The 22,145-nt window shown below is 31.6% G+C and overlaps 1 protein-coding gene across 1 annotated transcript; it reads right to left on the bottom strand.

Annotated features, from left to right (window-relative positions):
* Positions 1 to 369: 369 nt before the first annotated feature.
* Positions 370 to 20,939, bottom strand: LOC139494210 (uncharacterized). The gene is made up of 5 exons (XM_071282383.1): positions 20,926 to 20,939; positions 13,750 to 13,834; positions 11,930 to 12,757; positions 2,062 to 2,091; positions 370 to 504 (listed from the first exon to the last, which is right to left on the bottom strand). The coding sequence occupies exons 1-5, from the start codon at positions 20,937 to 20,939 to the stop codon at positions 370 to 372; spliced, it is 1,092 nt and encodes a 363-aa protein (XP_071138484.1).
* Between the last annotated feature and the right edge of the window lie 1,206 nt (positions 20,940 to 22,145).

The raw sequence follows: 22,145 nt of genomic DNA, 5'->3' as shown, positions 1-22,145 counted from the left end.
CAAGTTTCCGATGTTCTAGTTTAAGAATTAATAATTTGGTGTGTGCCTTCCAATTTTCGGAACATCTCTAGACTGGTTAAATATCAGCAGGGATGTGCATTTACTGACTGACTGACTTTTAAGCCAACATTCTATTAGAAATTACTCATGAGTTCAGAAACAAACTGTTTGTTTTTGTTTTTGCAAACATGGTACATGCACGTTTTTAGAAATTTATTTAAAACTAATTCAATAAATACCGTTTATTCAAGTATTATACCAACGGGGAAGTTCTACAAAATTTGTTATCTGGCATTTCCTACAGGAACGTTAAATAGTTACTATACACAACATATTAAAATATGAAGTTAACTGACTGATTGGTTGTTTTCAGAAAGCGCTGACTTGAATCCGATTGAGATGGTATGGAGCCAGCTGAAGAGACATCTGTCTACCATCAACATGACGTCCAAAGAGGAACTTGTCAACAACATCCGTCTCTTCTGGAGCACCTACATAAAAAAGCTATGGAAATATTAAGAAGAGTATTACAATACGTTACACTAAGGACTGATTTAAAAGATTTTTCTGGGTTAATTTTAAACTTTCTTCGAGACGCTTCAAGACCATAAATAAATTTATAACAATATTGATATCTTAACTACATTTATTTTTAAATTAGGGATCTGTCCGAAAACTTCCTCATTTTATTGTCTTTACAAATTAACTTGAGTCATCATTATATACTCAGTTAATTTTGTTACATTTTTTGTAAAAGTAGTTTTACTCTTTTTCCGTTTTTTTCGACTATAAATTTATTTTTTCTCCTCCTGTAATCCGCTAAACTGAAAATAAGAACAATTTCTATTTGCTGGATATTCAGTTGTATATACCAACTAGGAATTTGTAAGTTTAAAGACTTTACATTGTACATGTTGTAAGCAGGAAATATTAAGAAAATTGATATATTTCATAGATAGTCCAGTCTATGAAAACCGTAAAGATTTATATAAGTCCTACCTATCTACCAAACATTATGAGGACAAGACCAAACATCAGGGATTTAAACATTTAAACTCAAGTTATTTTTTCTGCTCTGAATGGTAGTGACAGAAATTTGATAAATGTAAATCATCAAATAATTTTACAAAATGAGGTCCAAGTAGAGTATGAAGAAAATCCAGCTGAAATGTCTCGCCTAGTTGGCCTAAAATACAGTGCAAGCATAACTCTTGAAAGTCATCCAACAGTAGCGTTTCTCATTTGGGTCATTTTTTAATCAAAGGATAGCTTTTTATGACACAGTAGGTCAATTGGGATACATATACCCAAGGTGACTGAAATAATAGTCATTAGGACAAATGGACAATGGGAATACGAAATCAAAAGGCGACTTTTAAGTATTAACTTTAATTAATGTAAGTGAGGGAAACAAATCTAAGTTGTTTTTAAGGTTATTGCTTTGAGTTTGTTCACATAAAAGTTAATACTGCATGTAAGACTTAAAAGTAGTTAATATCGAAAGTCCATATATCTATTTTTGCCAAGGCAAATATCGCAGAACTCTCTCGGTGTCAATACCCATTTCTCTGCGAACATGTATAAGCGCCAACGAAGATAGCCTGTCCTGTACCATGGTTACACAGAGATGAATTTTCCGTTGTCCTAATGCACTTAATGACCGTTCAGTTGTTGATGTTGTTATTGGCACCAGGATTATAATTAGGATTGACAATATTGCAAATATTGAAGTATAAAGTTCCTTATTAGTCACAGGTAGAGACGACAAAAGAGATTTTGGCTTTTATGTTACATCTGGACCCGACCAGCTTCGCTGCAAAATATCAATTTTAAAATTAAAAAAATTCTGTGAAAAAAAATAATTTTGGTGAAAAAAAAAGTGCAAGCAAACGATTTTATGGAGTAATAATTGGACAGATCAAATTTTATAAGAAAATATATAAATATATAAATAAATATAAATATGCTTTACACACATAAAACTGCCTCTTTCTGGTTATTTTAAAGGCTGTTTATTTTTTATGAAAATATGAGGCCGATTTCCATAGTTAGTGAACCTACTCCTATCTCTTTCACTTTGTTTTTCACTTTCTGAAATAAAAAAAAAACATATATTAGAATAATATTTATGATACAAAATGAAGCAACATACATGTATGTGCACTTGACCAAGGATTTGAATAGTGACACTATTAATATTTTTATTTATATATATATATACGAGTCTTAATTGAAAACTACGTTCAAACCTATGATTGCGTTGGATAAAAACCGCAATTTTTATACGTGTGCATGTAAAACAAATTTCGTTTGTATTGAATTATCTACCGCCTCTTTTCTATCTGTTTGGGGTTGTTTGATTTCATTTTGCAAGGGTGTGTCTTTCCTGCTGCTGCTGTCTAGTTTTATTTCTACTACATGTATTGTGTACTATTTTTGTATATTTCACTGGCTGGTCATGTGCTACCTTTGAAACTTTGAGCACATGACCAGAACACTCCTCTGACAAGACACATGCACAGCGTACATCTCTGTGCAATATTTCGTTTTTACTTTGTACAAGCAGCTGATGTAGTTTAATTGTACCAACAACTGTTTTAAATTGTTGTTTCTGAAGAAAGCACTGCATGTCATTAATTGATGATTCTTCTATTAAAAAGCACTATGTTGAACTATTCTCCATCAGATCCACAAAGGCCTTTGCTGAGGTGACATCATTGCCATATTTGATATGTCTGTCAGCATAACGTTTCAATGCTAACACCCCTTTTCCTGTTACCATAGAATTGAAAAGGTGTTTAGAAAGGGAAATCCAAAAGGTTCCTTTATGATTAAGCATTAGATGTATAAATGAACAAATAGAAAATGTACGGACTCTAATAATTGTCCAAGCTTAATATATCTCTGAATATGGTTACACCTAGTTTCTGATACCGGATAAACAAGATAAAGGTGGTAATAGGACTAAGTGGTAACAAGTGTTTTACAAAAAGTATATAAAATCTCAGCCGTTACCAACCTTACAGTAAAAAGAAAACAAGAGGCTCTCAAGAGCCTGAATTGCTCACAATTAATTTTATTTACTTATACTCAATATTTTTTTTCAAATTAAGGAGAAAAATGTCTTAAGGAGGCTCGTGGGTGCAAAAATTGCAGCAAAAACCCAAAAACATTTATTTTTTTACCACCATGGTACGTCACATCCGGTTGCATACGAAAGTAGGTCTAACAAATTATTCCCTTGAATTTGACCGTTGTAGGTAATTAATCCTACATTTTATTGCAGTAAAACTATTTCTGTGTCATAAACATATGTCTTGGGTATTTCAAAACACCATTATTTTTTATTTGTGATTTCTATAGAAAATTTTATAATCTTGAGGTTACATGGTGACTAAACCTTGTACACAGATAGAATAAGGGGAGAAATGTGATTGGTTAACTTACAATGATGGTTATTTTCTTATATGCAATGAAATGTTATGTGAAACTTTTTTCTATAGAACTGGACAGGATAAAACTTTACTCATGCCAAGTATTTCTTTATTTGAAACACAGATAAATTCTGCACAATTTTTTGAAAAGTGCAAATTTAACAAAGACTAATAGGGGAAAATCAATGGTGGTATTACACCTAATATGGGAAGCTGTACATGCACCTATGGCCTTGTGAGTAATCTCATGTGTTAAAATTTTTGCTATTTAAGTGAAATAATACAAAAAATGAAATATTCTGAGTGGATTGAGTATCCAAAACACATTTTATGAGAAAATTGTCTTGAAACAGGACTGTACCATGAATATTCAGTTGACAGAACAAGCCATACTAAGTGGGCTTTTTCTCCTTATTTCTTATATTTTGCTATGATATAACAATTTCCTAGGTAATACTTAAATAAATATATAGTTATAAGTAGATGAAATTATTTTTAATGTTGTAAAGACAAGTTATTCACTAAAAGAGAAGCCTTTTATGTCCCTCTTTGGAACACGGTGTAAATTTAATTTTTACGTAAGGACTTATTGAAACCTTCATGGAGACAGCAAACTTTTATATGGATTGTTCACTCTGCTAAAATGCTTCAATTACTCATTTCTTATAACATTTCCACCATAAATGATTGAAAGTTACCCCAATATTTTTATTTATTGGCCTGAAAAGTTGAAATTTTGAGGAAATGAGAGGTATAAATTGACCCAAAAGACCTTATAAAGAAGACAAAGAGGTTTATTAGTGGTATTTTATGTTCCTGAAATCATCTTGTGTATCATTTTCAACTGTTTGTAGGCAGATAAGATAGATATTTGATAATTTATTGGTCCACACTCTATTCTATCTTGATGCGGCTTGGTTTGGATTTGTCGAAGAAATTTTGCTCGAATCGCTGTAGATGTCGTCTTTCAATATACTAGATTTTTCTCAAACTATTGAACTGATTATGACAAAACTTGACAGACATGCTTGAAATAACCAGTATTACAAAGGGAAAAAGTCACATTCAGTTTATTGAACAAAAAGGTCTTCTTTAGGTGTAATACCACCAAATCATGGAACGTCACATCCGGTTGCATCCGGAAAGTAGGTCTAAAAAAATGTTCCGCGCTTCATACAAAATGTACTTTGGTCAACGCTTTTACACCCCAATAAATTTACAAAAAGAAGCATTCAATTCTTAAATGAACAAAAAAAATAAAACATTACAATCTTCTTGAATCTTAAACATACTATTCAAACTTAAAGTTTGAAAACACTTTGTACTTCTTTCATTTCTTTTAAGAAAAAAAATGTACGATACTGCGACACTCAAAGAAAGCGTTTATATATATATAAACAACTACAGGGTGTAAAACAGGATTATAGTTATTTTGATGATAGTTCCATTTACGTGAAGTTATTGATTTGATTCCTTATACTTGTATAAACAAAGATAATTTATGATATTTGTATACAAACATATTGCTTATTTTACCAACCTTTCAGAGCTGCTGGGCATGTTTTTCCAGTCTTTTGTTTTGAATAAATGTTTTAGTACTCCCAACCGCTTTCCTTTTTTGTAACCAAATAACTGTTTAAAATGCAGGGTCTTCATCATACCTCTTGGTTGGTGTTTGAATTTTCTTTTTTCGTACAAGTCAAAGACTTTGCATATTTTTACCCAAACCTCTTTTTCTGACCTTGCATGGGAATCTTTTATTAAGAAGGAACAATGCTGTTTCTATGACACATTCACCATTTCCATTCTCAATTTAGATGATTGTACTTAATTATTTTGATAGTGATACACATGGTGGTAATTTAACCACTCTAATATGCTAAGTTATCCTATGATTCTTGTAGAAAGAAGGATATCGAGATTATCTATTTAAATTGAACAGAATTGAGGATAGAAAACTTTGGGAATGAAAAGAATTGACACAAAAAACAACATTTGTGAGTTTTTGTCATATCAGATTTGTGCCTTTAAGTCATGTGACTTGCTGTCCGTTTACCAAAACAAAAAACGAAACCCCCATTGAAGTAAAATGGACGTTCCCTTGGAGGAAATTTTTATATACCTGAACGAACTAAAATATTAAACAGTAATGAAATTGCTACTATACAGATAAGACCAAAAACATTTTATGATAATAAACTGTGTGGCAGCCAGCAGCAATGAACACACCAGAAAAGAATGAGTAATTCATCTGATTAAACACGAACACGACTTAACTAAACGGCTGGCAACGGTTAATTGTAAATTTAAAAACAAAAAAAGTTAGAATAGTCGTTAACATGGTACATGAAAGCAACTGAACTGTTCTGTGTCCTCGAATCTCCATATATGGACATTCGCTTTGCTAGTCTACTCATTATATCTGAATACAAAATTAATTCAGTTAAAGTTAGCTTTGCTTTCATCAATATTTCTATAATATTCAGAGAAATGTATGAGACATTTCGTATTACATTCAGAAAATTATATGAAACATACATTATTTAAATAACAAACATATTGAATAGTTATGGCAGTAATAATATTGTCACTGTAAATATAACAGCAAAACTATATTATGATCATAAGCTCTTTGTTAGCAGTAATTAAAGCAGCAGACATTGTAAATCATTGCGATTCGGGAAGTTTACGAATATATCTTACTGCATGCTATAGTCAATTGTTCTAATTAAAAAAAAAGGCAATTCATGACCGTTGACCAGTCACTCATGAAAAGCTTCTATTTTGAATATATATTTTAAAGTTCCACTATATTTTTCATTACTTGGGAGTGACTGTACTTAATTTTCCCGATGATAACACGTTTGATGGCACCATCAGACATTCTATTATTTCCATAGGGGCGCTAACTTTGATTTTTTTTTCAAAAATTATATGCAATATTTCCATCAGAATCTTTAACGAAACACCCCTTTTCTTGAAAGTTAGTAGGATTGGCATCATGCATGGTGACCACATAACACATTTATGTCCAGCAATCCCAGATAAGAGAAAGATATCCTCCTATTCCATTCCTTTCTCCTTCAAAACTACCAATGCCTAAGTTATTTCTTAAAACTGTCATATAAAAAAATATTTGCACTGATAGTGTGTGTGTGCTTTAAACTGCAAGAATACTTATCCCAAGTAAAATAAATCGATCAAAATGTACAAAATTCGTCATGCTTATTACTCGCTTAATATAAATTAAAAACATTAGAATAGTGTTAAAGATTAATTTTATGTGACTTGCAAACATATCTGTGAAACTTAAATATTATCATTTAACATTGTTGTGTTGTGCATTCAATAAATGCGCATTATTTTAATATTTTTTTTGCCCTTACAATGGTTTTTTTTTTATCATTTCTCTTAATTTTCTCTGGAGCTCCATAACAAAACCCCAAGATATCTTCTTAAGACATTTTAAAATAAAATGTCTGAAATCGTCTGAAGATAAAATTCTTTTAGAATAATGGATACAAATGGTTTTAATTATCACTGAACATAGGTACTTACCACAATTCTTGTAAAAAATTATGTAAATGTACTGAAAAAAACAATAATCTCACTATCATTTTCCAGCTGAAAGTGTAATTAATGAGGTCAGAATACTTTTAAATAAGTGCAGTTTAACCAAGTCTCTTTTTTATTGTTTTACGAAGCAAGATTAAGTTTTCATCACAGCTCCTTTTAAAAAAAAATATTTTGTAAGCAGGACGTACTTTTAAACATGATACCATATATCCTTTTCTGCAAATGAATGCTTTCTGAACCTGACATGATTTCCCATGTAGCAGTAAGCTATGGCATCCATTTCATGAGAAGTTTTATTATCTTGGCCTACCACCACCAAATTGGAGGGCCTCGGCACCTCGCATATTCTTAAAAGGACTATTTGAAAGTGGTTGAAAAATGGAGTCGAAAAAAATTAAAACGGAATTCACTATAAATTTTACAAAGATAACACACATACAGGTTAGCACGCGTTTGTTCTTATAATCGTTTATATTCATATTTTGTATATGCACGTATCTATTCATTGAAAATGGTTTCTTGTAATCTCCACACAAAATTTATGGTAATCCTACTCTGGATAATTTCATATCTTACATTTGTGGCTAGTTCTTGGTAATCTCTTGAATTAAAATGTACAATAAGATTTATGTGATTTCTTGCATTTTCATAACTTATGTGAAATTTATTAATTATCCACATCACATCATGTGCATTAATTTTTGAAAACGAAGATAAATGAATGATATCAATTATCTACGGAAAAACTTTGAATTTGACCTGAATGAAATATTTTATTAATATATATAAAAGCATGAAATGAAAACTCAGATAAATTAATTTCGTTTTCCCGAAACCGCAGTAGTCCTTGAAATATTGGCGCTTTGGTGATTAGTGCTGAGGTTACTTTAACATGGGAAGTTTTAAATAAGCACGTTATTTCCATCTGTGAAAATAGATATCATATTATTAATCTTTGTGGTGAAATCAAAATTTATTTGATGAACTCTATATTATATAAATAAAGAAAAAATAAAAAAATATTTATTTAAGGTGAATCCCTACAGTAATAGCAATTTTTTTTTCACCGTTGAATTCTTCTTAAATTTTGCATACATATACTATGCAAAGGCCTCTATAAGAATTTGAGTTAAAAATAGTATGTCACCAGACTCGTTTCCATGGTAACGGTCACCAAAGTTGGACCATCACATGTATGAGTAAATACATACCTGTAATAAAAATTCTGTATTTTTTTCAAGCCTTTGAAAGTATTTTGAAAGGTTTGTTCTTCATTTCTCACTAAAATAATGTTAAAAATGTAAAAAAAACACAAATCATGGCAGTTTTATACATATTTATTAAATCTGGAGCTAATTTTATCAACACAGCTGCACACATAAATACCCAAATTTTGTGATTTTTTCTTATTTTTCATAAATTTACAAAAAATTGGTCCGTTGAATTTTTTTTTAAATTTGACATAATAAAATCTCAATAATAAGCTTTAAAATAAAATTAAAAAAAATATGGGTCACCAGATTATTTTTTGACCTACACACTTTTTTGTTACCCCTGCCAACACAGTAATCACAAGCAATTCTTTGTATATCTTGCAAAAATGTGTATAAAAAGTTAAGAATATGTTGCTATATCTTTGGTATAAACTACTGGCAATAATGAAGTTTCACATGAGAATAAAATAAATGCTATTTTCTGTTGCTATGAACAACGGTAACCATGGCAACAGGACAAGAAAAGTAGGAAAATTCATATTTTACATTGTTTTGAAGTGCAAGTATCACATCTACCAGACATAAAGAGATCAAATTCAAATATTTTAGAGCTACAACATATGGCTTCTATGTAATTATCAAGGAATATCATGATACTATTGCTTTTACAAAGTGTACCATAGTAAAAAATTAGCAGAAAAGTAATACTCAGCAGAAGGCAAAATTCATTATATTTCTTAGACAGTAACAATTCATAAGTACAATTTTTGATGGTGAACGGATTAAAAAATATCAAGACTTTTTTCACCTTGTTGTTAATTGACAATTTTATGATGTTTGCTTGTCACGTTTTGGAATTTTTGTCAGATTTTCAGAGTCCTCTGGTTTTATCCATTTGAATGCCTTGAATTTTTTTGCCCATTTAAACCCCAATTTTTCTTTTCATAAATCTTTTACATACATATATAATTATAAGCCATTTGTAAAAGTCTTCTAAAATCATATTTATCTTATAACAGTTTTTGGGAACTGTAACTTGTCAATGATTAAGCTATGAAAAATCCAGAGAGAACATTTTCCCGCCAAAATTTCAATGGCTAGTATCTCCAAAATAAGCACATTGACTTCTATATATTTTTTGCCTCCTTAATTAATCCCCTATCAATATACTAATTTAATGAAAAGCTATTTATTTTGAAACTTAGTACTTAGCTAACTTCCTTAAGTTTGAAACAGCATTCACATTAGTTGCCATGATAACAAAGTGATAAACAATAATTTATGAAATTATATTTTTGCCTAAGTTTTTTTTTAACTTTCTTTTTTTTCAAGGCGTATAGACACTTACATTTAAATATATATATATTTAATTCCTCTATAGTATTTCATCTGATTGATAGTCCGAGCAAAATTGAATTTTCTTCATTTCCTTTCAAAATTGTTCATCCCTACATCAAAATTCCAACCAATCACACAAATACCAGACACATTATTTAAAAAAAAAAATACAATTAAAAGTAAAATCTTATTTGTTAACAATAATATTCTTCAATACTATTATTCTCATAAATCAGATAAAAAGAATAAAGACAATAGGTGCTATGTAAAAAAGTTTTTTTATTGTCTAAATTATGATCCATAGAATATTTTAATAATTTGCCAAAATGTAGTTCATATCCTGCTTTTTAAAAACATTAATAAAAAGAATAAGTCACTGGACTTATTTTCACACTACAGGTTGTGTAAAACTGACAAGATTTTGTATAGATTATGCATGGAAACCCCAATTTTCCGCCATAAAAGGCAAACCACACCATAGAATTTTGAGATAAAATGTGTGAAGATAGCTCCAATATTATGCTTTCAGATAAGAAAATGAAAAAATGGGGTCACCAGACTTGTTTTCTTGCTACATGTAAAAATGGGTATATTCCTAACACATTCTATTGTAAAATTAACACTATCTGAATTATCTGCCCTTGTATTTGAGTTGCCTCCCCTCATTTGACAGTGTTGGAAAAAAATAAATCAAACAAAAGAATTCTTATTTTTGTAGAATACAATCATAAATATGATCAAACATGGCATTACATGTACATAAGACAGAAGTTGCAATAAGAAACAACTCTTTCGATACTGTTCTTTATCTTAAAGGGATAGTAGCTACGATTTTGACAAAATTATGAACAAGTTTTAAAGCTGCTAAAATCAAAGATATGTACTAAATATAAGCAATAAGATCGCTAAAATGTTTTCATAAACTACAGAAGTGTTAATAATTGATAATTCATATCGTGTAGTGTGCCTATTCACCTCATTAATTATGCATCGGGTTTACTTCCCGAACTTTGCCGACATAGCGAGTGAGCTAACCAAGATATATATAGATACGAACACGTGCTTTTTGTTTTCTTACATATTTGATAATTACTCTTTATTAAACGTACATATTTGACGCCATTTATCAAATTATGCAAATAAAAAATATAACAAATACCGTCATATTATTCCAACCCAAGATTCTCCAACAATGGCGATATTATACACTTGTTATTACATTTGTATGACCAAACCATGCCGATAATGTATACACGTGTTTGTGTGTTAAATCGGGGCCTCCATGAAGGATACACTTGAAGAATAATACTTAAGTTTAGGATGTTGATTTCTAATTTCTTCTAAGGTGGGAGATTACTGCCCGTAAATTTATAAACATATTTTTGACAATTACTGATGAACACGTTGAGATTTTTTTTCATGTGATCTGGAAAATTTAAGAAATGTAAACATTACGCAAACCGTCGGCTACTTTTGTTAGACTTTGCCTGCGTCGCAGGTGTTTCGAGTGATTTTAATGACCGATCTCATCGACGTTTTTTTATTTTTAATTTACAATAACTTGTCTGCACCTCTTTTTTGTTTCTTTTCTCGCTGAAACTGTTTTAATTCGGGTACCATTTCCGCGATAACATTCCCCTGTTCGATCATTTTCCCTTCGAGGCACAATGCGCGATTGCGCATTGGGAACTGACGAGTAAAGGTCACATGAATAAGGGTTGGGCTTAACATCGAATTATTATCTATAGATAATAAATAAATGTAGGTGTTAAACGTTAAAAAACTTCTAAATGCTTAATGGAACGTAACCCTCAGACGTAACCAGTAATTGTTTTAATCATAATTATTTTACTTTTTGTACAAAATCCGGCATATAGATTAAAAAAGTAATTTTAACGAAAATCGTAGCTACTATCCGTTTAAAAGTTGCAGTGAGATGCACAACACTAAGAAAACATTTTAAATTTGCAACCAAGTTTGGTTTTAATTAGCACATTTGTTCTGAAAAAAACTTATTTTAAATGTCTTTCACATCTAGAGGCCCTATGTTAAACTATAAAAGGACAAAAAAATGTCAACTGATGTGAAATGCAGGTGAACTAAAAATAAATAACATATTTAGTATCAATGTTCCCTAAAAATTATTCTTCACAACCTGAAAAATGTCCAATAATGGAACTGGCATATCTATTGTTTACATTGTTATCTGTCAAAATGAGTTTGATACCATTTACATCTCTAGAATTAGCAAGTTTTAAATGTGTAACATTAATACCACTTCTTGCTAATTTAAGGCAAACTGTTGCATTAATAATTTTTTTTATCAACTAAGGGTTTTAAAGACAGTTTACAAGAGTTAAAATTTACATGATGTAAATCATCTTCTACACATCTGCTTTGTAGTTTTTGACTAAAAAGTTCACTAAGAGATAAAACATCATCTTTTGCATTATGTGCAGCATACTCAATTCCTAGGACCTTCTTTACCAGGGTTTGTTGTTTGTAGTTGTCAACATCTGCTTTGGGAAATACTCTCTTCGACAGCTTAAGAGTGTCAATGAAGCCTTTCACAGAGGCTATAAAGGCAGATAACATACTAAATTCATTCAGTCTATTTTCTAGAACCATCATGTCAAAGTTGGTGATGTTATGTCCGACAAGAATAGGCAGTTCGTTCAATTTTAAAAAATCTAAAAAATCTAGCAACCCTTGTTGAATAGTGCACGTTTCTACTTCTCTACCATTCAAATACATCTTGTTAGTGGCATGACAAAATGAAATACCAGTTATTTTACTTGCTTCATTGGAAATGTCACATCTTGGCATAATATATCTCTGGAAAACATTTAGTCCGCTGGCAGCTGCCAACTGAGTAATGTCACTGTTCCTGGAGAGACTTGTTGTTTCCAAATCAAATACTAAATATTTATCTGTATTACTAAGAGTTAAAGAAGACGGAATTTGCTCAATAATAACACAATCATTTACATTTACTTCTACTTCTTGTTGGTATGTGGTCCCTTCTTTTACACTTGAACTCCGTTGGGCCTTCTTCCTGTTCTTTTTCTTTTCAATTCTTCTCTTTTTAAACATTTGTGTTTTCTGATTTTCCCTCTGCCTCTCAAATTTCTTGTTCATAGTTTCTCCAACTTTCATTGTAAATTGGCCTGGGGACAGTTCTGAAGCTTCATTCACCTGAAAGTTTGATTTATTTATTAAATATTGAAATGTAGAATCATGATATAGTGTAGAATTATACATTTAGGTAGATCATAGGTATATGTTTCCCCGAGATTGAATTCTCTTATACTGTGTCAGGATGAAGACTTTACTATGCTCTTTTTCAAAAATATAATAAAATTGATAGGTCACATTGCTATTTTTCAAGCTATGAGTTGTTGAAAATTGCCTAAATTTGCTCAGTGATCTTGAAAAAACATTTTTGATCTATGTGATGGAATTTTGAAATAGAATGTGAGAAGATAAATTTTATAATATGTTTTAAACAAAATTTTTAAAAATCCCTAATATTCCAGTATACTTTTTACTATAAGAGTAAAATATCAATTGAAGCAGATTATTTACCCAAGTACCAAAGGCACTCTGTTTAATGAAAGATGTTTAACCTAATATGACATATGACAAGGTTTTTGCAACTTGATTGCAATAATAATTTCAACTGCTGAGTACAAAACTTTGTATTGCTTCAGTTCAGCATATAATGTACATCCATTTAAGTGATTGTTTTAATGTACATTTGAATATCAGAATGAAATTTAAGTGAAAAATATGAGCATTGATCAGGGAATAGACTCCAATACAAATGCAAGTTAAAAAAAAATCATATTCAACAGCTGTGACCTTGCCCGTTTAACTTAAATCAATACAGTTGAACTGTTCTTTTCTGCATCTGAGTACATGGTTAGGTGATCCTCAAACTTATAGATACTGAGATATGAACTTTGATATTTAAACCTTAAACAGCTAAGGACACCAACCGGCTCAATGATTTCTGAAGGTACTACACTAGTTTGTTAATACTTAGTCAATGCAAACAAAAACTACTAAATGTATGTCCAGAAACAAATGTGTGTCAGCAAAACACCTTTATCAGATTAATATGTCTCCATATAAAATGAACACTCAAAGAAGGTCATTAATTATTATCCTAACATGTATAAATTTACCATTGACAACCATGAATATCCTTCATTTTTCTGTAAAACAGCTGCTGATAACCTGCTGTTGAAAGATGAGGATCCACCATAAGATCTACAATTTACAATAAATAAAAGAGTAAAATTATAAATTATAGGTTACATAATGAGTGAAGCATACATATCACGTTTTATCAACTTTGGTTTTTCATTTACAAAATAATGATAGACCAGCCTCTGGAATCCTTTTGTTTGTCGTTAAATAACAAGGGTTGATAGCATGCGATAGATACAAGTCTCACTACGTAGTCGTGAAATCTAATTTTGTTTATTGTAAACTATCATGCTGACATATATTTTTAGTTTTATCATTGTACAAAAATGATAACCGATGTCGCTCACCTTGGTCTACGTGCATATTCATTTAATTTTGGGGGCCTGTAACTGTTGAAAAATGTGCATGATACATTAACCATATAAAAAGAGTTCTCCCAGAAGTTATAAGGAGAAACGGAAGGGCCTCTGGATTTTGATTTAAAAAAAAGTTTTATATCTTATAATATCTTTCTTTTATATGTTATTCTTTTTACATGTAAACTGATTGGCTAACTCTTTAGTTAATATGTTATATATTCTGGTTTTATATGAGCATGTGTCGCTCACCTTGGTCTATGTGCATATTAAACAAAATACACAGATGGATTAATGACAAAATTATGTTTTGGTGATGTGTTTGTAGATCTTACTTTACTGAGCATTCTTGCTACTTACAATTATCTCTATCTATAATGAACTTGGCCCATTAGTTACAGAGGAAATTTACAAAAAATTACAAAATTTATGATTGATTGATGATTGATTGTTGGTTGCTTAACGTCCAGTGGCAAATATTTCATGCATATTCAGGACGAGAACAAGTTCACAATAAATACAATAGGTACATGTAGTTTGTTGTAATAGAGGCCATCTAGGATGATGGTCGGGGAAATTTGGACTGCCACTGGAAAATGAGGGTATATTGGATAGGGACAGAAATTTTTCCTTGCAACAGGCCACCTAAGGACCCTCAAAGAGTTGTTGCAAGGATTCTTAACGTGCAAAGAGCGTGGCACTCTCTTTACACGAGGCATCGGATTTAACGTTCCCTTCTGACGGACGTGACTGCGAACTTGATACATCCCGCACAGCCAAACGGACACCCCACTTCAGCAAGCGTTTTACTGCCGGTCGAGAGAAGACCAAGTGACCATATTTCTATACCCCAGTCACCCTTGGGGTGGCACAAAATTTATAAAAATTGTTAAAAATTGACCTGTCTGATTCATCTGAAAATTTCAGGGCAGATAGATCTTGACTTGACAAACAATTTAACCCCATGTCCAATTTGCTTTAAATGCTTTGGTTTCAGAGTTATAAGCCAAAATCTACATTTTACTCCTATGTTTTTTTTTAAACAACTGGTCGGGTCACCGCACACATTTTAAAACTAGATACCTCAATGATGATTGTGGCAAAGTATGGTTAAATTTGGCCCAGTAGTTTCAGAGGAGGAGATTTTTGTAACAGATAACAAAAATCTGTTAAAAAATTACTATATAGGGCAATAACTCCTTAAGGGGTCAACTGAACATGTTGGTCATGTTGACTTATTTGTAGATCTTACTTCTCGTCCAATGTATGATAATTCTCGTTCAACGTATGATATATCTCGTCCAATGTACGATATCTCTCGATAAGCATCTGATATTTCAAATAATTCAGGGAATGAATTTGGTACGCATGATCAACTGCTAAATCGTGGATATCAGGAGCAATTGTTCATATCAAACGACCATAATCAATTTAGAGATAACATTCCCAGAACAAATGATCGTGTAGCGGATGATTTTCAAGGTCTACCGTCTTCGTTAAGAGCTGATCGATTTCGTATCACTACGCCCGTAGTAAGGAGGGAAAAAGAACCCGAAAAATTTGACGGTAAATCAACCGATTGGAAAGATTATATTGTTCATTTTGAACAAGCCGCAAAGTGGAATCTGAAAAGGCACAACAATTGTCTATGAGCTTACGCGGTACGGCTCAAAAGTTACTTGGAGATCTTAAATATTCCGTTGTAAATGATCATGATGCCTTAAAAGACATTTTAGGACAAAGATTTAATCCTCGTGAACCAGTAACGGCATATCGCTGTGAATTTCGGGCTAGAAAAAATACGTCAGGAGAAACTTTACCAGATTTTGGTTACGCGTTGCGTCGTCTAGTGAGGTTGGTATATCCAGATGACGAATATAGCAATGTTCTGGAGCAACTTGTTATTAACCAATTTATATTTGGTTTAGCACATGTAAAAATGGAAAAACATGTCCAATTCGCTCATCCAACTACTTTAGAGACAGAAATAGCGCAAGCAGTCGAGTTTGAAGCATTTACAAATGCATAATAAATGCCGCAAAAACCCAAAGCGGATGAATTCTGCGGATGAATTCTCATACACAATCGCTGCCATAAATAAATAAGTTAAAACAAAATAAAGAAGAAAAACAAGTAGAGGTGCAAAAAAAATCTGAAATTAAAGAAATAATCACTTCTTTCAATAAATGTTTAGAGAAAATATAAGAAAAATTAGATGATATTAATAAACCCACAAAGGAGACAAATCAAGAGTTTTTATAGAGACAGAAGGGAACCAATTGAATGTTGGGAATGTGGAAAGAAAGGTCATATGCAAAGATACTGTTAAAGTAAGACATTCGTAAATAAAAATGATTGATTGATTGTTGGTTGCTTAACGTCCAGTGGCAAATATTTCATGCATATTCAGTTGATTGATTGTTGGTTGCTTAACGTCAAGTGGCAAATATTTCATGCATATTCAGGACGAGAACACGTTCACAATAAATACAATAGGTAAGTTGTTGTAATAGAGGCCATCTAGGATGATGGTCGGGGAAATTTGGACTGCAACTGGAAAATGAGGGTATATTGGATAGGGACAGACATTTTGCCTTGCAACAGGCCACCTACGGACCCCTCAAGTTGTCGCAAGGGTTCTTAACGTGCAAAGAGCGTGGCACTCTCTTTACACGAGGCATCGGATTTAACGTCCCCTTCTGACCGGACGTGACTGCGAACTTGATACATCCAGCACAGCCAAACGGACGCCCCACTTCGGCAAGCGTTTCACTGCCGGTCGGGAGAAGACCAAGTGACCATATTTCTATACCCCAGTCACCCTTGGGGTGGCCACCAATGGGTCTTCAATGTAGCGAGAATACTCTCGCACCCGTAGGCGTCCGTCAAGTGGCTCCTTACAAATTATGTATACTAATACAGTAATAATGGACGGCATGCTAAACTTCGAACTGGCCAGAATCGTACTTTCAAGTTATTTAACATAAAATAATCTAATGTCGGATGTTGATATACTTTCAGACTGCTCCGAGAACAACTACTGATAAAACCTCGTTGCAAATTGCAACAATGACCGATGAAAAAAGGGTTACTTACCGGCTAGAATTTTAAAGTCAAATTCTGGGCCGGTAACCAGGAAGATGTGGTCACCGCCATGGAAAGGTTTACCACGTATTCCTTCAGTTCCATGGTGGTTGAACTGTGGCAGGGGGTGGTTCAGTTTAATGCCACTCTGGACACATCCATAAAAGTACGTATTTAACATGAACTATAAATACTTTTGACAAAAGTTGGGTTCCAAGCTGATGTTATATTAAATACGCGCTAATGTTAGTCGTATAATGTCCATCTACTCTCCGCATACTATATATTCGCATTCAAAATCATCACCTACTGAAAATGTATCGCCCTCTTTGCAACATTTGATTGTTAAATAATTAAAAAATTCTAATTAAGATCGTTTTTAAGTAGATAAAACAAAACAAATAATAAGTATGCATGCTCATGTTTGTACCTCAAGGGTTTTATTTCACTTAACGAAGTTTTGTTGTTAAATACCACTTTTCTTAAGGTATAACATTCAATTCATCTTATTCATGTTTATTAATTTTAGAAATTACAAGAAGACCTTCAAATAGATAAGGGCCGTTATAGAGGGAGTAGATTTTGCAGAGTAAGTAACATGTAGTATAAATAAGTTTCTCTAACTACTGTACATTGTACTTCAGGTTGAATGGGAGCTTAACTAGAATGAATTTGATCATACTTTATCAAAACTTGGCATAATGTTCTCTTATATTATTGAGGAATCGTCACCAGATATAAAAAATATCAACAGCAAATATTGTTTTGCCGCAAGTTTTTATCAGATAAAATACAAAAAAAAACTTGTGGAAATTCCTTCAGAAAATGTCCGCGTTTCCTCCCCTTAAAATGTCAATTAAAAAACTTAAAAATCAAGCACACATACTGGATGATATTCTATGTTTATGAATATATATATCGTTTATACAATTTTGATATGTTAGAAAACTGGTACTCACATCAGAGGGCGAATACCCGATTAATGGTGATATTCTGGAGAACAAGCTTTTCAAGTAAGAAGGGTTGCACTAGTGGTAAAAAACGGGAAAATTGTTAATGCTGTAAGTAATTTATAAGACAAGTTGTAAACTTGACTACTTTTGTAACTACGAGTAACCAGTGAATTATTAATATACCCGTTTTTAATTATTTCTATATAGCTAGTGTATATGATAGTGTCGAGAGTAAAATAATGATTTTTGCAAATGTAGATTTTGTATAATTGTATAATTTTAGATTTTTCATTTATTTCAAAGGTAAACTTCTACCGTTTTCTTTTTGAAACCATGCTATAGAATTATTTTTTAGCACACACTACTGATCTTTTATTATCACAAATTGTTCATAATTAGCGTTAAAAAATCAATATTTACGACTTTTTTTCTTTTGTAGACCATACTTGAGGAAAACTGAAAACCCACCAGAACAGATACAGATACTACAGATTCAGATATATACATACAGTAGTTATGAATAAATATAAAGACAGATTCGTTTTATAAGTTTTTGTTGGTCAGAGCTTGGTTTTTTCTTTCGATTTGTTTCATTTTGTCATTTTAAAAACCTTTATGAAGTAAGAATAAGTGAAAAATTGAAGATATTACAAATAATCAAAGCTGGTATACAAACAAGATCCATATAAATACAAAATAACAAAAAAGCATTATAAACAGTATCAACAGGTTGAATTAACAAGAAAATACGATTTGAGAGTACTAATAGCATAGATACAACAAAGAATAACATTCAAACAATCTTAACTAAAATTAATACTACAAGTATCAAAGTATATGTGTTCCAAGGGGAGTAACTCTAGTGTAAAAAATATAAGCAATCATTTTACATTATAAGCAGCAAACAAAAAATAGACACGTATATTCTAAGCAAAAAACACATGTTTATGTACTAAGCTACACTTTTATATACATCAGTGTCTTCATTACTTAACAACCACATCAACTGAAAATGAATATTTGTGGAATTAGTAATGTTTTTATTTAAACAGTTATGGATTAACTCCTTCCTTAAATGAGAAAATTTTTGACAACTTAATAAAAAATGTAACTCATCTTCAACCAAATTGATATTACAGTTCTTGCACACAACCATGCAACTACAAGACCAAGCAAAACAAAATCCACAGGTACAAACTTTTATGTTTATTACAACAGCACTCCTTCAACCGTCAATATATGATGGACCTTCAAAACCTTCATCATGGATTTCCCAATTTTCATCGTGGACGAAACCACAAAACCTAACAGACAAAAACGCCATGAATGCGTTTACATTTTATCTATCTGGTCTAAAAATTTGCTTTCAAAGTTTGCCAGATTCAGCATAAACAAATATAGAATTAGTTATAAAACTACAAGAAGTAAGATGTACAGCATCAGATGATGAAGAAATTCTAACCACACAAGCGACAAATGAAAGTGTACATTAATTTTAAGACCGACTTTCTCTAAAAGCGACAAGTCAACGCATACAAGAATACTTAGTTCTTAAAATAGCAAGAAAAGAGTTTACACAGGCGCTACAACAAACTATTATACAGCAAAATCCGAAAAAAAACCCGTCATTGCACAAAAATGCTTAGCATCAAACAAGTCTCAATCAATGCCATTTCACAAAATGACTTAAAATCGTTAAGTGATACAATTAAATTATTATTTGACAAGGTAGAAAATTTAAATATTGAAAATCAAGAACTAAATGCCAACTTCGTCAAGGCCAATCAAAATTATCAAAATAAGCCAAATTGGCAAAATAATAGTGTTCCTGGCAGAAACTTTAATGATCAAAGAAATTTTCAAAAAATTTCAAGTTATCAACAAATCAGACCAGCTTACAATTCAAATGTGAGGAAGTCATATAATAAAACCAACACATGTGGCGAAATGTCATGTTCAGGCAAATGGGAAACTAGATTCCATTAGAGCTGGAACCTTCGGAGGCTGCAGAAAATCCCTACAGGGGATTGCGTCTGACTATGCAATCATGAGAACTCGCTCCATGTAAAGTTGTGGAGGAAGAAGGCCTCCATGACCAATGGTTTCGCCGTTGGTTATAAGATTGTGGTGAAGAATTTGAAGGTCATGGAGTTTAGGGGGTCAATCTTCCTGAACTTCATGTCCGACCAAACATACTGGTGAGCTGGATTTTCTTTCAAGATTTTCATTCCTATGAAATATAAAAAAAAAGCTTTAACAAAGTTTTATCTTTAAAAAAACTTTCACTTTACTACCAATTAAATATATTGTAAAAAACAAATAAATATTAACTGATGTTTGAAATGATAAACATGTCAAATATACTTCTTTGGATTGTACACATTTTAAGCTAAAATTCAGTAGCATTTGGAATTTTTATATATAATGTATATTGGATTTCTATTTTTAATTATAAAGTAACTATTAAAAAACACAACCTAAAGATAAAAACAGAAGAAATATTTTTCATTTAACTTTGCAATTTTACAATTATATAAAAGCATAAATAAACCACATACCATGGTTTTTTGATAAGCCAATTTAAATTCAATTATATTGCAGAATGACGCAGAATTCCATGGAAACCGTTGAAGGGTTGGTAATTGGAGCATCCTTCGTTAGGTAATTAATACATTAAACATTAAGTCAAACCCTCTCATGTCTTTTAAGACTGAAACACAAATTAAGAAATGCTAAAATGAACTTAAGGTTGATGTACCCTTCTGTAGCCATTTTTGTACGAATTTTTCAAACCTCAATTGTATCAAAGCTAAAGATATAATAAATAATAGAGATAGGCCATTTAGTACATGTTCCAAGGGGAAACTTGATGTAAAGCATTATTTTTTACTGTTTCATTGCATTTGATAGAAAAAGAGGAGTTTGTGGCAAATAAATCAAGATTTTTATAGAAAATCCACAGCCTTTAATACAGAGATTTTTGTTATAAAATTTGAAACATAAATTACTCACTTGATTTTCTATGATGTGCTAGTGTTTATTTTTTACAAAAAGTTCTAAGTAATCTGTAAATTCCAAAACACCTCGTGCTGAGTCACTAAAGTCGAGCGCACCCTAAAAGGTGTACTTGATTTTGGCCATATTTATACTTGTCTTAACCAATAACTGCATTTATAAACTTGTTTTAAGGAAATCAATGCTAGCACTGCATGCAATAATCCTATATCTATCAGTCATCAAATTGCCAAATATGAGAGTACAAGGATAAAGGCTGTGGATTTTCTATAAAAATCTTGATTTATTTGCCACAATGTCCTCTTTTTCTATTAAATGCAATGGAACAGTAAAAAATAATATTTTGCATCAAATTTCCCCTTGGAATATGTACAAAATGGCCTATCTCTATTATTCATTATATCTGTAGTTTTGATACAATTGAAATTTGAAAAGTTCGTACAAAAATGGCTACAGAAGGGTACATAAACCTTAAAAGCAAATATTTTGAAATGTATACTGGACATCTATATGAAGCTACGATAATTCCATATAAGATATTTATTGCCTTTATAAATAAAATGGAGGTCTCCTTTTTGTATCTTTTTATATCAAAAATAATGTAGATTAATGACATGTCCATGAAGTTGGCTCCCCTCACATTCACCAACATTCAATTATCTCCTAAAAAATGTTTAAATGCCTTACTGGCAAGAGCTAAAGTACAAACAAAAAAAAGTCTTACTTTTTTTCAGAGAAGAACTGTCCATATATATTGAAGATGTGGGAATGTTCACCACATCAATAGAATTAATGAGGAACATACACCACATCGTTTGAACAAATGAGCAACATATTTCCAACCAACGCCTTCGAGGAAGGAACCGTCCTCCGCTGCGCAGTCAACAACGGGGAACTAACCTACATTGCAAGTTTACTTTTTATGTCATCTAGTATTTTAAGTTCTTATCATGAATTGGAACC

Source organism: Mytilus edulis, chromosome 11 (assembly GCF_963676685.1).
Source record: "Mytilus edulis chromosome 11, xbMytEdul2.2, whole genome shotgun sequence".
In the NCBI taxonomy this organism is placed as follows: Eukaryota; Metazoa; Mollusca; class Bivalvia; order Mytilida; family Mytilidae; genus Mytilus; species Mytilus edulis.
Note: the sequence above shows the minus strand (reverse complement) of the source record. Positions and strands in the feature narration are given on the sequence as shown.

Excerpts from the sequence above, each read along its gene's own strand:
- LOC139494210 (XM_071282383.1), bottom strand. Across the intron at positions 12,758-13,749 it reads GATATTCATGGTTGTCAATG|GTGAATGAAGCTTCAGAACT; the intron begins GTAAATTTATAC and ends TCAAACTTTCAG. Across the intron at positions 505-2,061 it reads ACAAAGTGAAAGAGATAGGA|CTTTTTTATGTAGGTGCTCC; the intron begins GTAGGTTCACTA and ends ATATTTCCATAG.